Genomic DNA, 16,409 nt, shown 5'->3' with positions numbered 1-16,409 from the left:
ACACAAGGTCAATACAAAAAGTCAATTATACTTCTGTACACTCATAATGAATAATAGGAAATAGAAATTTCTAAAACTACCAGTAAGTCTAACAAAACGTGTAAGATTGGCACACTGAAGACAGCAAAACATTGATGAAGACATTAAAGAGAAATAATAAGCTAAAAGAACTGTCATGTTTATGGATTAGAAAATTCAATATTGTTAAGATGTCAAAATTCTCTTTAAATTGATTTATAGACTCAATGAAATCTTAATAAAAAATTTCAGCAGGCTTTAAAATATAAATTGGGCAAGCTAATTCTAAAATTTATATAGAAATTCCAAGATCTAAAATAATCAATTCTTAAAAAGAGGAACAAAGTGGGAAAACTCACACAACCTGATTTTAAGACAGTATAGTTACTAAGAGTGTAATATTGGCATGAGGATACATATGTAAATCAATGGAATAGTGTGCAGAAATAGACCCACATATATAAGGTCAATTAATTTTTTTACAAAGATATCAAGAAATCCACTGGAAAAAATATAGCAAATGGTGCTGGAATAACAATTACATATTTGTATGTAAGAAAATACAGCTTGAATGCTTCCTTCACACCATATACAAAAACCAACTCAAAATGGATCTTAGACATAAATGTAAAACCTAAAACTATAAAACTTCTGAAAAAGTGGTTTTTCTCAGTTGGGAGAGGTTTTGACACACCTCTCCCTTCAACTATGGAATATTTGGCAATGTCAGAAAACATTCTGGATGGTTACAACTTGGGGGACTATTACTGGTATCTAGTGGGAAGAGGCCAGGAATGCTGTTAAACATCTTAGGATACACAGGACAGCCCCCTACAATGAAGAATTATGCAACCCAAAATGTCAATAGTGCCAAGGCTGAGAAACCCTGGTCTAGAAGAAAACATAGAAGAAAAATCTCACTGACATAGGATTAGGTCAAGATTCCTCAGATAGTACACAAGACGTACAAACTATAAAACGAAAAAAAAAATCAATAAACAAGTTTCATCAAAATTAAAACTTCTGTCTTTCAAAGACAGGAGAATACAAAAACATGCCACAGACTGTCTTTGCAAAAGAAATAACTGATAAAGGACTTGCATCTGGAGCTACAAAGAACCCCCAAAGCTCAAAAAATGAAACAAACCAGCCATAAAAAATCAGGAAGAGATTTTAACAGATCTCTCACTGAAGAAGAAACATGGGGGTGCAAATAAGCACACAAAAAGATGATAACTATCATTAGTCATTAGAGAAATGCATGTTAAAATCACAGTGAAACACCATAATACACCTTCTAGAGTGTCTAAAATTAAAAAAAAAAAAAAAAGAAAAAACTGATGATACCAACAGCTGCCAAGAATGCAGGGCAACCAGAACTCTCATATACTACTGGGATACAAAATGGTACAGCCACTTTGGAAAAACAGTTTGGTACTTTCTTATAAAGTTAAACATACAGTTGTGTTATCACTCAACAAACCCATTCCTAGGGGTTGTTTTTGTTTTTTGTTTTTGAGATACAGTCTCATTCTGTCACCCAGAACGGAGTGCACTGGCACCATCTTGACTCACTGCAACCTCTGTCTCCCGGGTTCAAGTGATTCTCCTGCCTCAGCCTCCCGAGTAGCTGGGATTACAGACATGTGCCACCACACCTGGCTAACTTTTATATTTTTAGTAGAGACGGAGTTTCTACTACACCATATTGGCCAGGCTGGTCTCAAATTCCTGAACTCAAGTGATCCACCCACCTCAGCCTCCCAAAGTGCTGGGATTACAGGCGCGAGCCACCGCGTCTAGTCATTCCTAGGTATTTGCCAAGAGAAATAAGGCAATATGTCCACCGAAAAACCTATACACAAACAGAATACTACTCAGTAATAAAAATTAAAGTGGACAAATTATTGATACATGCAACAACATGGATAAATCTCAAAAGCTAAGCCAAGTGAAAGAAGTCAGATTCAAAAGTCTATACACTGTATTATTCTGAAAAGGTAAAACTAAAGAGAAAGAAATTGGATAAGTAGTTGCAGGGACTAGGAATTGGGGAAGTGACTGACTACAAAGGGACAACAGGAACTTTTTGTGAAGTTCCTTTTTGTGAAGGCAATGTTGTCTATCTCAAATGTAGTGGTGGCTGCATGATAGTATACGTATGTCAAAGCTCACTTGACAAACTGTACACCTAAAACAGTAAATTTTGATATATTTAACTTATACCCCAATAAACCTGGCTTTTTAAAAATGAGGATAGGATATTTAATGTATAGACAACTCAAAAATTTCACTGTAACAGGGAGCAAAATATTGACTGAAGCAGTAGCTGGAAGGGAATAGAGGACGAGACATTTGTAGTAAGGTAGCTGGTGATGACAAGGTCTAGACTGTGATCATGGAATGAGTAACTACGTACAGGTAGCAGAAGACTGGAAGGAGATATGGAAGTAAAGATTGCTGGAGGTTAGATGAAGTATCTGAGAACTTCAGGCACTGAATGGGAAATGTATGTTGAAGTGAAAGAAACCAATAAAAGAGACGAAGACAATGTAGCAAGAGCCAGTTTTCCATGAATAAATAAAGGTAACTCAGATGACAGTAACAAAGATGAACAACAATAGTACAAGGAGAAAAGAAGGAAGTGAACTAGAAAGCGGCATAATGTTCCAGCTATTCTGAGGAACCCAGGCATAAAGATGAAATGAAATGCTGTAGGCTCCATCATGGTTCGTATTTTATGAAACAGGAAAAAAAGGAAGACATCAATTTTTGGACTGTGCTCTACCAAAAATATGCCCTCAGAGAGTATTATTTAGAAATACATCCCGTTATGTTTCCTAGGGCTGCTATAACAAAGTGACACAAACTAGGTGGCTTAAAACAAGAGAAATTTATTATCTCGCAGTTCTGGAGGCCAGAAGTCTGAAATCAAGGTGTTGGCAGTGTCATGCTCCCTCCGACGCCCCTAGGGGAAGGTCCTTCCTTGCTACTTCTACCTTCTGGAAGCCCCAGGCATTCCCTGGATGTGGCAGCAAAATTCCAATTTCTGCCTCCATCTTCACATGGCCATCTTATCTTTGTATGTTTTTCTCCTCACATGGTGCTTTCCTCTTTCATAAGGACACCAGGCAGATTGGATTAAGAGCAAACCCTACTCCAGTGTGATCTTAAATAATTACACCTGCAATCACCAATAAGGTCACATTCTGAGGTAGGGATTAGGACTTCAACATATAATTTGGGAGGGCACAATTCAACTCAAAACAACCCTCTTCCATTTAATGGCCCCAGGTACTATGCTTTTTATGCTCAGGGATTGTCTTAACTACTTTCCCTCAGTGATAGTATATCTCCCTTCCTCTATATCTTGCATCTAACATATAATCACTGCAATTTAAAGAAAATTGAAGGTAACAGAAGAAATCTGATACTCAAGTTATTAATCAACCTTAGATATTTAACCATTATCAGTAACACTACATTTTTCCTCTAATAACTCTATATGAGCTTTTTTCCTATCTGCTCATGACTGTTCCATTTCTTCAAAGTTTATAACTATGTTCTAGAAAATTGCTTCTCAAAGTGTAGTCCAAAAATCCCTGAGGGTCACTGATACCCTTTCAGGGACTGAATGGCAGCCTCCTTTCCCTAACTCCTTTTTCATCTATGTAAGGCCAGACTGTCTTCATATACTTCAACCAAAACAATACATCCCAACAAACGAAATGCAGAGCAGACTGAGAATCCAGCTATGATAGGTAATTTATGTATCAAATTGACTGGATCATGGAATGTCCAGATACATGGTTAAACATAATTTTGGATATGTCTGTGAGGGGTGTGTCTGGATTTTTATGTTTTTTTTTTTTGAGACCGAGTCTCGCTCTGTCACCCAGGCCGGAGTGCAGTGGCACAATCTCAGCTCACTGCAACCTCCACCTCCTGGGTTCAAGCGATTCTCTTGCCTCAGCCTCCCAAGTAGCTGAGATTACAGGTGTGCACCACCACGCCTGGCTAATTTTTGTATTTTTAGTAAAGACAGGGTTTCACTATGTTGGCCAGGCTGGTCTTGAACTCCTGACCTCAGGTGATCCACCCACCTCAGCCTCCCAAAGTGCTGGGATTACAGGCATTAGCTACTGTTCCTGGCCTGTGAAGTGTGTATGAATGAGATTAACGCTTGGTTTTTTTTTTTGTTTTTTTGAGATGGAGTCTCACTCTGTCGCCCAGGCTGGAGTGCAGTGCCCAGATCTTGGCTAACTGCAAGTTCCGCCTCCCGGGTTTACACCATTCTCCTGCCTCAGCCTCCCGTGTAGCTGGGACTACAGGCGCCCACCACCTCGCCCGGCTAGTTTTTTTGTATTTTTTAGTAGAGACGGGGTTTCACCGTGTTAGCCAGGATGGTCTCGATCTCCTGACCTCGTGATCCGCCCGTCGCAGCTTCCCAAAGGGCTGGGATTACAGGCTTGAGCCACTGCGCCCAGCCTGAGATTAACATTTGAACCTGGAAACTAAGTAAAGCAGGTTACCCTCTCCAATGTGGGAAGGCCTGATCCAGTACCTTGAAGGCCTAAATAGAACAAAAGGCTGAGCAAGAGAGAATGTGCTCTCTCTGCCTGATGGTCTTCCAGCTGGAGGGTATTCTACCTTCAGATTCAGATCAAAACTTACACCACTGGCTTTCCTGGTTCTCAAGCCTTTAGACTTGAATTGGAACTATACCACCAGCCCTCCTGGGGCTCCAGCTTGCAGATCTTGGGACCTCTCAGTCTTCATGATCACATAAGCCAATTCCTTATAAATAAATATCAATAAAGATATATATATAGACAGATGTAAATAGATAGACAGATGTATCTATCTCCATCCTATTGGTTCTGTTTCTCTGGAGAACCCTGAATAATACACCAACTGAATTCTAGTAAGCCAGAATTTAAACAATGCTATTCTTCCAACTAATTTTTTTGTTTTGGAAAATAGTCATTTTTTACTTTAAAATATACTACTTGTGGTAACATGTAATAGGTTTGTTCTTTCAAAATAAATTTTAAAATAAATATTTTTAAATGTTTTAATTTCTTGTATGCTAAATATCTATATAGATAATCCACATAAACAAAAGCTCTTAAGAATACTTGTGAAGAATATAAAGAGTCCTGAGGCCACGCACAGTGGCTCATGCCTGTAATCTCAATAGCTTTAGGAGGCCGAGGCGAGAGGATCGCTTAAGGCCAGGAATGCGAGACCAGCCCAGTAAACATAGAGAGACCCCATCTCTATAAAAAATTTTTAACATAAAAATAAAAATAAAAATAAAAGTCCTGAGATCTGCCTTCAAAAAAAGTGAACTGCTCTTCTACATATACATAAAGTTTACAACAATCTATTAGAAAAATAGAATATTTGGCCGAGAGTGGTAGCTCACTTCTGTAATCCTAGCACTTCGGGAGGCCAAGGTGAAGGATCATTTGAGGCCAAGAGCTCAAGACCAGCCTAGGCAACAAAGCGAGACTCCATCTACAAAAAATTTTTAAAAAAATATTTAGGTGAGTTTGATGGTATATGTCTGTAGGCAGGAGGATCACTTGATCCCAGAAGTTGGAGGGTGCAGTAAGTTATGATCATGCCACTGCACTCCAGCCTGGGTGACAGAGTGAGACCCTGTCTTAAAAAAAAAAAAAAGACACAAAAGAAAACAAAACAGAATATTAATGAATATTAATTTATTTCTTTCCATTCTTCATAGCTAAATCAGAATTTCTTGTGCTGCTTATCAAAAAAATTAAAAGTTAGCCAGTTACAGAAGACATACCTGATCATCCCCAGAACCCTGCTGAGCTGTTGTTTCCAAACAGACCACATTAGTATCAGAAATTTGTGTTCTACTATTGCCTTGATATAATATCTGTTGCCATACATGACAGGTCAATGGAACAATCTGAAAATCAAAAGCAGACTTAAATAGAGCAATAACACAATCACTATGATTATACAACAAAAATAAACTAATATTCAGACCATATTTCCCAGTTCATAAAGCCCTTTCACATATATGACATTTTGATTTCACAACCATTATACAAGCTATTATCCTTACTTAAAAATAAGGAAACAGGGACTTAAGGTTACTCAGTTAGGACACAATATACTTTTGCATAAACCACAGCAGTTCCTTAACCTCCTTTACCCACAGAGGTAAAAGAAGCAAACAGAAACAAGCAAGTTGTCTATTTTTAAATCTTACTGGTTAAGACAGTTAAAACTCAACCCCAATAATAGGGATTGAAATCAACTCATAGCACAGGAAGTGGGAACAAAAGTCAGGATCATTTTGTGAAGTAAGGGGTTGGAGCAGCACTCTCCTACTAGTGAAAGAAGGTAATAAAAGTTGTGACCATAGCTCAAGGCTGAAGGAACACAAATGGACAGATTACAGGCAATAAAACAAAAATGACCTGGTCAAGCCACCCACTGGTTCAGGGATTGGTTCTTGAGATTTTTCCCAATATCCCTGAAGAATAAGAACCCAGAGTTTCCAATATAAGATTTCCTTCTAAAGCAGCAGCTATAAGGGACAAAGCAGAAACAACCACAAAAAGCGCGCAGGTAGAGAAGAATGCACACAAAGGGAAAACAAAATAACCCTCTTACTAAAAATTAGATTACAAACTATACTTCCAAAGGACTTTAAAATAGTATCTCAGATCCTCCAAGAGATAAAGATACAAGGTGTGCAGTGGCTCACACTGTAATCCCAGCACTTTGGGAGGCCGAGGCAGGAGGAGCACCTGAGATCAGGAGTTCCAGACCAGCCTGGCCAACACGGCAAAACCCCATCTCTACTAAAAATACAAAAATTAGCCAGGCGTGATGGCATGCACCTGTAAAAGGGAAAATTAAAACATTCACAGATAAACAAAAGCTGAGAGAGTTCATTACCACTAGACCTCACCTGGAAGAAATGCTAATGGCAGTCCTTCAAGTTGAAATTAAAGGATGCCAGATAGTAACTTTAATCACAGGAAAATATAAAGTTCTCTGGTAAAAGTAAATATATGGGCAAATATAAAAACATATTATTTTAATTCTGGTGAGTAACTCCACCTTAATTTTTTTATAGGATTTAAAAGACAAAACATAAAAATTAACTATAAATCTACATGCTATGATTTGAGTATCTGTCCCCTCTAAAACTCATGTTAAAGCTTAATCCACAACATGGCAGTATTGAGGGGTGGAACCTTTCAGAGGTGATTGGGTCATGAGGGATCTGGGCTCTCATGAATGAATTAATCATGAGGGCAGATCTGAACGGCTCAATGACTTGATGGATTAATGGATTAATGGCTTATCATGAGAATGGACTGGTAGCTTTATACGAAGAGAAAGACAGACCTGAGCTAGCATGGCCAACCCCCTCACCATGTGCCCTGTACCACCTCAGGATTCTGCAGAGTCCCCACCAGCAAGAAGGCCCTCATCAGGCCCTCACCCTTGTCCTTGGATTTCTCAGCCTCCATAACTTTTTAAAATAAACTACCCAGTTTCAAGTATTGTTATAAGCAAGAGAAAACAAACTAAGAAAGTATGTTAATGATTAAACAACATATAAACATGTTACTTGTGACACCAGTAAAATGTTAACAGGGTACTAATACTTTGGCCGGGTACAAGCTCATGCCTGTAATCCAGCACTTTGGGAGGCAAGACAAGTAGATCACTTGAGGTCAGGAGTTTGAGACCAGCCTGGCCAACAATGGCGAAACCCCATCTCTGCTAAAAACGTAAACATTAGTCAGGCATGGTGGCCTGACTACTTGGAAGACTACAAGTCCCAGCTACTTGGAAAACTAAGGCAGGAGAATCACTTGAACCTGGCAGGTGGAGGTTGGGGGGCAAAGCTATAAAGGACTAGAGTTTTTATATGTGATTGAAGTGAAGTTGTTACTAGTTTAAACAGGTTGTTATCCTCCTAAGTTTTATGATATTCTCATGGTAACTACAAAGAAAATAGCTATAGAATATACACAAAAGGAAATAAGAGAATCAAAATATATCCCTACCAAAAAAATTGACTAAACACAAAGAAAGGTAGAAGGGGAGGAAATAAAAAACAAGCTATGAAAGGACAAAGAAATTACCGAAAAAAAAAAAAAAAAAAAAAAAAAAACCCATAGGATTAAAAAACAGGACCCAACTATATGCTGCCCTTTAAAAGACACTTTGGAACTAAGGACACACACAGCCTCTAAGTAAAAAGATTCAAAAAGATATTCCATGCAAATGGTAACCAAAAGAGAGCTGTGGTGGCTACACTAATATCAGACAAAATAAATTTTTAAAGAAAACTGATACTATAGACAAAGAAGAACATTATGGGGTCAATGCACAAATAAGATATAGTAATTATATATGTATCAAACATTGGAGCTTCTAAATACTTAAAGCAAACATTGATAAAATTGAAGGGAGCTCTCCAAAAACAGTGACAGACTTCAATAACCAACTTTCCATGATGGATAGAACAATGAGATCAATAAGGAAAGAAAAGACCTGAACAGCACTACACACCAATTGGACCTAACATACATATACAGAACATTCCACCCAACAACAGCACAATATACATTCTTTTCAAGTGCACATGAAATATTCCCCAGGATATGCCACGTGTTAGGCCACAAAGTATTAGGTATCTTTTCTGATCACAACAGAATGAAACTAGAAGGTAGTTACAGAAAGAAAAGTGGAAAATCAAGAAATTTGTAGAAATTAAACAACAAACTCTTAAAAAGACAAAGGGTCAAGGAAGAAGTAACAAAGGAAATAAGAAAATACATTACGACAAAAATGAAAGCACAAAATACCAAAGCTTATGGAATGTAGCAAAAGTAGGACTAAGAAGGTAATTAACAGTTGTAAATGTCTATATTAAAAAAAAAAATTCATGTCAACAATCTAACATTACACCTTGAAGAACTAGAAAAAGAAACTAAACCCAAAGTGATTAGAAGGAAAAAAATAAAAAAGATTAGAGCAGAGATAAAGAAAAGAGAATAGAAAAACAGTAGGAAAAAATCAAGAAAACCAATAGTTATTTGAAAATATCAATAAAACTTGACAAACCTTTAGCTAGACTGACTAAGAAAAAGAAATGCCTCAAATAACTAAAATCAGAAATGAAAGAGGTGACGACATGACAACCAATGCCATAGAAATAAAAAGGATTATAGGAGAATACTATGAACAACTGTACTCCAACTAATTGGACAGCCTAGAAGAAACAGATCAATTCCTAGAAACACACAGCCTACCAAGACTGAGTAACATGAAAAAATAAGAAAATCTCAACAGACCAGTAACAAGGAAATTGAATCAATAATCCAAAACCTCCCAACAAAGAAAAGCCCATGGCCGCGCGCAGTGGCTCACACCTGTAATCCAGTACTTTGGAAGGCCAAGGCAGGAGAAACGCTTGAGCTCAGGAGTTAGAAACCAGCCTGGGCAACATGGTGAGATCCCGTCTCTGCTAAAGATACAAAGAAAATAGCTGGACATGGTGGTGCTTGCCTGTGGTACCAGCTACTTAGGAGGCTGAGGTGGGAGGATTGCTTGAGCCTGGAGGGCAGAGGTTGCAGTGAGCTAAGATTGCAACACTGCACTCCAGCCTGGGTGACAAAGAAAGACCCTGTCTCCAAAAAAAAAAAAAAGCCCAGGACAAGAAAGCCAGCTTCACTGGAGAATTCTACCATACATTTAAAGAAGAATTAACACCAATCCTCCTGAAACAATCCCAAAAAATTGCAGAGGAGGGAACACTTCCGAATCATTCTATGAGGCCAGCATTACCCTGATACCAAAGTCAGACAAAGACATTAGAAGACTATAAACCAATATCCCTGATGAATATTGATGTAAAAATCCTCAACAAAATAGTACCAATAAGAATTCAGCATACATTAAAAGGATTACACACTATGACCAAGTAGAATTCTTGGAATACAAGGATGGTTCAACATACAAAAATTGATCAACGTAATACACCACATTAACGGAAGGACAAAACCACATGATCATTTCAAATGAAACAGAAATAGCACTTCACAAAATTCAACACCCTTTATTTAAAAAAAAAAAAAAAAGTCAACAGACTACAAACAGAAGAAAACTACCTCAACATAATAAAAGCTATATGTCCCACAGCTCATATCATACTCAATGGTGAAAAACTGAAAACTTTTCCTCTAAGATCAGAAACAAGACAAAGATGCTTGCTCTCACCCTTCTACTCAACACAGTATTAGAAATCCTACTAAAGCAATTAGGCAAGAAAAAGAAATATAAATTGAAAGGAAAAAAGTCCTATATACTGAAAACCCCCCACAAGACTCCAAAATTGACACTGTTAGAATAAACAGGCCGGGCACAGTGGCTCACGCCTGTAATCCCAGCACTTTGGGAGGCCAAAGTGGGTGGATCACTTGAGGTCAGGAGTTTGAGACCACCCTGACCAACAATGGCGAAACCCCATCTCTGCTAAAATACAAACATTAGCCAGGTGTGGCAGCGCACCTGTAGTCCTAGCTACTTGGGAAGCTGAGGCAGGAGAATCACTTGAACCCAGGAGGTGGAGGTTGCAGTGAGCAGGGATCGAGCCACCGCACTCCAGCCTGGGCAACAGAGTGAGACTCTGTCTCAAAAAAAAAAAAAAAAAAAAGAATAAATCCAGTAAAGTCGCAGGATACAAACTCAATATATGAAAATCAGTTGCACTTCTGTACACAAATAACTACTTATATGAAAAAGAAATCAAGAAAACCATCCCACTTATGATAGCACCAAAAAACAAAATAAAAAGACTTAGAAATAAATGTAACCAAGAAGGCAACAGATCTATCCACTGAAAACTGCAAAACTAATGAAAGAAATTAAGGACACAAATAAACAGAGATATTCCATGTTCATGGACTGAAATAATTAATGTTAAAATGTATGTACTAGCCAAAGCAACACAAAGTCAATGCAATCCTTATGAAAATTCCAATGGCATTTTTTACAAAAATAGAAAAAAAAATCTAAAATTCATATAGAACCACAAAAGACTCTAAAGAGCCAAAGTAATTCTGTAAGACAAAAACGAAGTTGGAGGAAGTACACTTCCTGGTTTCAAATTATGTTACAAAGTTATAGTAACCCAAACAGTGTGGTACTGGAATAAAAAACAGACATGTAAACCAGTGGAACAGAATAGAGAGAGAAAAATAAATCCAAGTATATATGATGCGCTAATTTCTGACAAGGGCACCAAGAAGATACAATAGGGAATAGAAAGTCTCTTCAAATAATGGTGCTGAGAAAATTAAATTTCCACATGCAAAAGAATGAAATTGGACCTTTACCTTACACCATCAGCAAAAATCAACTCAAAGTTGATTAAAGAACTCAACATGGCCGGGCGCGGTGGCTCAAGCCTGTAATCCCAGCACTTTGGGAGGCCGAGACGGGTGGATCACGAGGTCAGGAGATCGAGACCATCCTGGCTGACACGGTGAAACCCCGTCTCTACTAAAAAATACAAAAAACTAGCCGGGCGAGGTGGCGGGCGCCTGTAGTCCCAGCTACTCGGGAGGCTAAGGCAGGAGAATGGCGTGAACCCGGTTGGCGGAGCTTGCAGTGAGCTGAGATCTGGCCACTGCACTCCAGCCTGGGCCTCAGAGCGAGACTCCGTCTCAAAAAAAAAAAAAGAACTCAACATGAAGACTTAAAACCATAAAACTCCCAGAAGAAAATATATGGGAAAAGCTCCTTGACATTTGTCTTGGCAAGGTTTTTTTTTTTGGATATCACAACAAAAGCTCAGGCTACAAAAGCAAAAATAGGTAAATGGAACTAAATCAAGCTAAAGAGTTTCAAATCTAAGTAAACAACAAAATGAAAAGACAGTCTACTACAGATGAGGAGAGAATAACTGCAAAGCATATAATATCTGATAAGGAGTCAATTTCCACAACATATAAAGAACTCGTGCAACTCAGTAGAAGAAAAACAAATAACCTAATCTTAGAATGGGCAAAGGACCTGAATAAACATTTCTCCAAAACAGAAAAAAAAGAAAAGAAAAATGGCCAACCAGCATAGGAAAAGATGCTCAACATTACTATCATCAGGGAAATGCAAATTAAAACCATAATGAAATATCATCTCACACTTGTTAGAATGGCTATTATTTAAAAAACAAAAAGATTCAAGAGATAAGTGTTGGCAAGGGTGTGGAAAAAAGAGAACCCTTGTACACTGTTGGTGGCAATGTAAACCAGTGCAGCAACTGCGGAAAACAGTGTAAAGTTTTCTAAAGTAATTAAAAATAGAATTACCACTGGGCGCGTTGGCTCACGCCTTTAATCCCAACACTCTGGGAGGCCAACATGGGCGGATCACTTGAGGTCAGGAGTTTGAGACCAGCTTGGCCAACATGGCAAAACCCCGCCTCTATTAAAAATACAAAAATCAACCAGGCAGGGTAGTGCACAACTGTAACCCCTGCTACTCAGGAGGCTGAGACACAAGAATCACTTGAATTCGGGAGGCGGAGGTTGCAGTGAGTTGAGAACGCACCACTGCACTCCAGCCTGAGCAACAGAGCGAGATTCTGTCTTAAAAAAAAGAAAGAAAGAAAGAAAGAAAAGTACTACTGTATGACCTAGCAATTCCATTTCTGGGAAAAACCTAAAGAAAACGAAACCACCACCTCATACAGATACCTGCACTCCCGTGTTCATTGCGCATTATCACAATAGCTATGAACACAACTAAAGTATCCTTTGATGAATACACTATGAGATACACACACATACACTCACACTCACACACGGGGAGGGGAAGGGGAAAGGGGAGGAATATTATTCAACCTTAAAAAGGAAGGTGATCCTGCCATTTGTCACATGAATAAACCTGGAAGATAGAAAAATACTGCATGATCTCACTTATATATGAAATCTATTTTTTAAAGTCAAGTACAAAGAAGTAGAAGTAAGGAACGGGGAAGAAATGGGGAGATGTAGGTCAGAGGATTCAAAGTTGCAGGTATTATGGACAAGCAAGTTTAGCAATTCAATGTAAAACATAAGCACTATAGTTAATAATATTGTATTTTATTTAGGATTCTTGCTAAAAGGAATTTAGATGCTCTTGCAACCAAAAAAAAGGCAGCAACTATGTGAGATAATGAATATGTTAATTTGCTTGACTATGGCAACCATTTCACTAGGTATATGTATATCAAAACATCATGATGTATAAACATATACAATAAAGGAAAAAAATAAACTAGAAATCAATAACAGAAAAATAGCTGGAAAATCCCAACATACTTAAGAGATTAAACAACGTATTTCTAAATAGCATGTGAGTCAAAGAAGAACTCTCAAAAGAAATTTTAAAATATTTTAACTAAATAAAAGTAAGAATACAACTTATCAAAATTCGTGATGCAGCAAAAGCAGTGCTTACTGGGAAATTTATAACACTGAACGTATATATTAGGGAAAAAATCTGAAATCGATTATCAAAGCTTCCAACTTAGGAAACTAGAAAAAGAAGAATAAATCATACCTAAAGTGAGGAGAAGAAAATAAATAAAAAGTAGAGCAGAAATCAATGAAATTGAGAACAGCAAACAAAGAGAGAAAATCAGTGAAAGCTTAAATGCTGGTTCTTTTGAAAAGATCAGTAAAATCAATAAACCTCTAGCCAGGCTAATAAAACAAGATAAAGGATGCAAATTATAAATATCAAAAATGAGGCCAGGCATGGTGGCTCACGCCTGTAATCCCAGCACTTTGGGAGGCCGAGACGGGCGGATGACGAGGTCAGGAGATTGAGACCACCCTGGCTAACACAGTGAAACCCCATCTCTACTAAAAATACAAAAAATTAGCCGGGTGCGGTAGTGGGCGCCTATAGTCCCAGCTACACAGGAGGCTGAGGCAGGAGAATGGCGTGAACCGGGGAGGCAGAGCTTGCAGTGAGCTGAGATTGCACCACTGCACTCCAGCCTGGGCAACAGAGCGAGACTCTGTCTCAATAAAAAAAATAAAAAAATAAAAAAAGAAAAAGAAAAGAGACAATCTGTCAAATCTGACACAAAAAATAGACAAAATGAATAAGCCTATATCTATTAAAAACACTGACTCATGAATTAATAGCCTTCTAAAACACAAAGCAGCAAACCCAGACAGGTTCACTGGTAATGTTACCAAACCCTGAAGGAGGAAATTGTACCAGTTCTCTAAAATCTCTCAGAAGACAGCATCAGAGAGAATACTTCTTAATCATTCTATGAGGTCTGTATTACCCTACTGCCAATACCAGACAAACACATTATAAAAAAAGAAAGCTACAGACCATTATCTCTCATGAACATCAACGTAAAAATTCTCAGCAAAATATTAGCAAATCAAATTTAACAATGTACAAAAGTATTGTACATCATGACCAAGTGGATTTATCCCACGTATGCAAACTTGATTTAACATTCAAAAATCAGTTAAGGCTGGGCACAGTAGCTCCCACCTGTAATTCCAGCACTTTGAGAGGCCAAGGTGAGCAGATCACTTGAGCTCAGGAGTTCGAGACCAGCCTGGGCAATAAAGTGAGACCCCCGTCTCTAAAAAAATACAAAAATCAGCCTGGTGTGATGGCACATGCCTGTGGTCCCAGTTACTCAGGAGGCTGAAGTAGGAGGATGGCTTGAGCCTTGGAGCAGAGGTTGCAATGAACCAAGATCGTACCACTGCACTTTAGCCTGGGTGACAAAGCCAGACCCTGTTTCAAAACAAACAAACAAAAAAATCAATTAATATAATCCATCACATTGACAAGCTTCAGAAGAAAAACTACATGATCATATAATAGATGCAGAAAAAACATTTGACAACCTCTTCACAATAAAAATTCTCATTAAAGTAGGAATAGAGGCGAATATTCTCAACTTGATATAGAGTACCTATAAAAAATCCTACAACTATTATCACACCTAATGAAACTTGAAGCTTTCCCTCTAAGATCAAGAACAAGGCAAAGATTCCCTCTCTGATATGGTCTGGATATGTGTCCCTTCCAAATCTCATATTGAAATGTAATCCCCAGTGTTGGAGGTGGGGTGTGGTACAAGGAGACTGGATCATGGGGGTAGATCCTTCGTGATTAGTTTAACAACATTCCCTTAGTGGTAAGTGAGCTCTCACACTAAGTTCACAGAAGACCTGGTTGTTTAAAAGAGTGGCACCTCCTCCCTTGCTCCCTGGCTTCTGCTCTCACCATATGAGACGCCTGCCCCCACTTCACCTTCCACCATGATTATAAGCTCACCAGAAGCAGATGCTGGCACCAAGCTTCTCATACTCTGCAGAACCATGAGTCAATTAAACCTCTTTTCATTGTAACTTACCCAGCCTCAGGTATTTATTTATAGCAACACAATGATGACCTAATACACCCTCTCACCACTGTCCAACAGTGTATTGGAGGTCACAGCTAATGCAATAAGACAAGAAAAGGAAATAAAAGGTACACAGTTTGGGAAGGAGGAAATAAAACTCTCTGTTTGCAGATGACATGACTGTCAGTTCATATAGAAAATTCAGGCCAGGCACAGTGGCTCACGCCTGTAATCTCAGCACTTCGGGAGGGCGGATCGCAAGGTCAGGAGTTTGAGACCAGACTGGCCAACATAGTGAAATCTCATCTCTACTAAAAATACAAAAAAAACAAAAAAAATTACCCTGGCGTGGTGGCAGGCACCTGTAATCCCAGCTACTCAGGAGGCTGAAGCAGGAGAATCACTTGAACCTGGGAGGCGGAGGTCGCAGTAAGCCGAGATCGCATCACTGCACTCCAGCCTGGGTGACAGTGCAAGACTGCATCTCAAAAAAAAAAAAAAAAAAATCCAAAAGAACTGACAAAACTTTCCTGGAACTAATAAGTAAAACTAGCAAAATTGCAGAATATAGGTTAATATATAAAAGTCAATCACTTCCCATATACCAGCAATGACGTAGAATTTGAAGTTAAAAGTACAATACCATTTACATCAACAACCCAAGAAATGAAATATTTAGGTATAAATTAACTTAATATATGTAAGATCTATATGAGGAAAACTATAAAAATTGATGAATGAAATCAACTATAAAACTTGATGAATGAAATCAAAGAACTAAATAAATGAGAAGGTATTTCAACTTCATGAAATACTCAATATTGTCAAGATGTCAGTTCTTCCCAACTTGATCTGTTAAAGATCAATGCAATCCCAAGCAAAATCCCAGCAATATTTAATACACATCAATGAATTCAATCTAAAGTTTATATGGAGAGGCAAAAGACTC

The 16,409-nt window shown here is 38.2% G+C and overlaps 1 protein-coding gene across 6 annotated transcripts in view; it reads right to left on the bottom strand.

Moving 5' to 3' along the window:
• Positions 1 to 16,409, bottom strand: part of ALMS1 (ALMS1 centrosome and basal body associated protein) — a 228,773-nt gene that overhangs the window by 198,047 nt on the left and 14,317 nt on the right. For 3 of the 6 annotated variants that reach the window (XR_012095364.1, XM_073023075.1, XM_073023079.1), the window contains exon 2: positions 5,834 to 5,959. The exons of 2 other annotated variants lie outside the window; for them this stretch is intronic. Coding sequence is in view for 2 of the 4 variants with exons in the window: in XM_073023075.1 (XP_072879176.1) it covers positions 5,834 to 5,959 (126 nt within the window). In the remaining 2 variants the exon portion in view is untranslated. Of the gene's footprint in view, positions 1 to 5,833; positions 5,960 to 14,592; positions 14,861 to 16,409 lie in introns of those variants that run through there. One more of the 6 variants, XM_073023077.1, reaches the window with a different exon arrangement.

This window comes from Chlorocebus sabaeus, chromosome 14, assembly GCF_047675955.1.
Source record: "Chlorocebus sabaeus isolate Y175 chromosome 14, mChlSab1.0.hap1, whole genome shotgun sequence".
In the NCBI taxonomy this organism is placed as follows: Eukaryota; Metazoa; Chordata; class Mammalia; order Primates; family Cercopithecidae; genus Chlorocebus; species Chlorocebus sabaeus.
The sequence above is the reverse complement of the archived record's forward strand: the minus strand, read 5'-3'. Positions and strand labels throughout refer to the sequence as shown.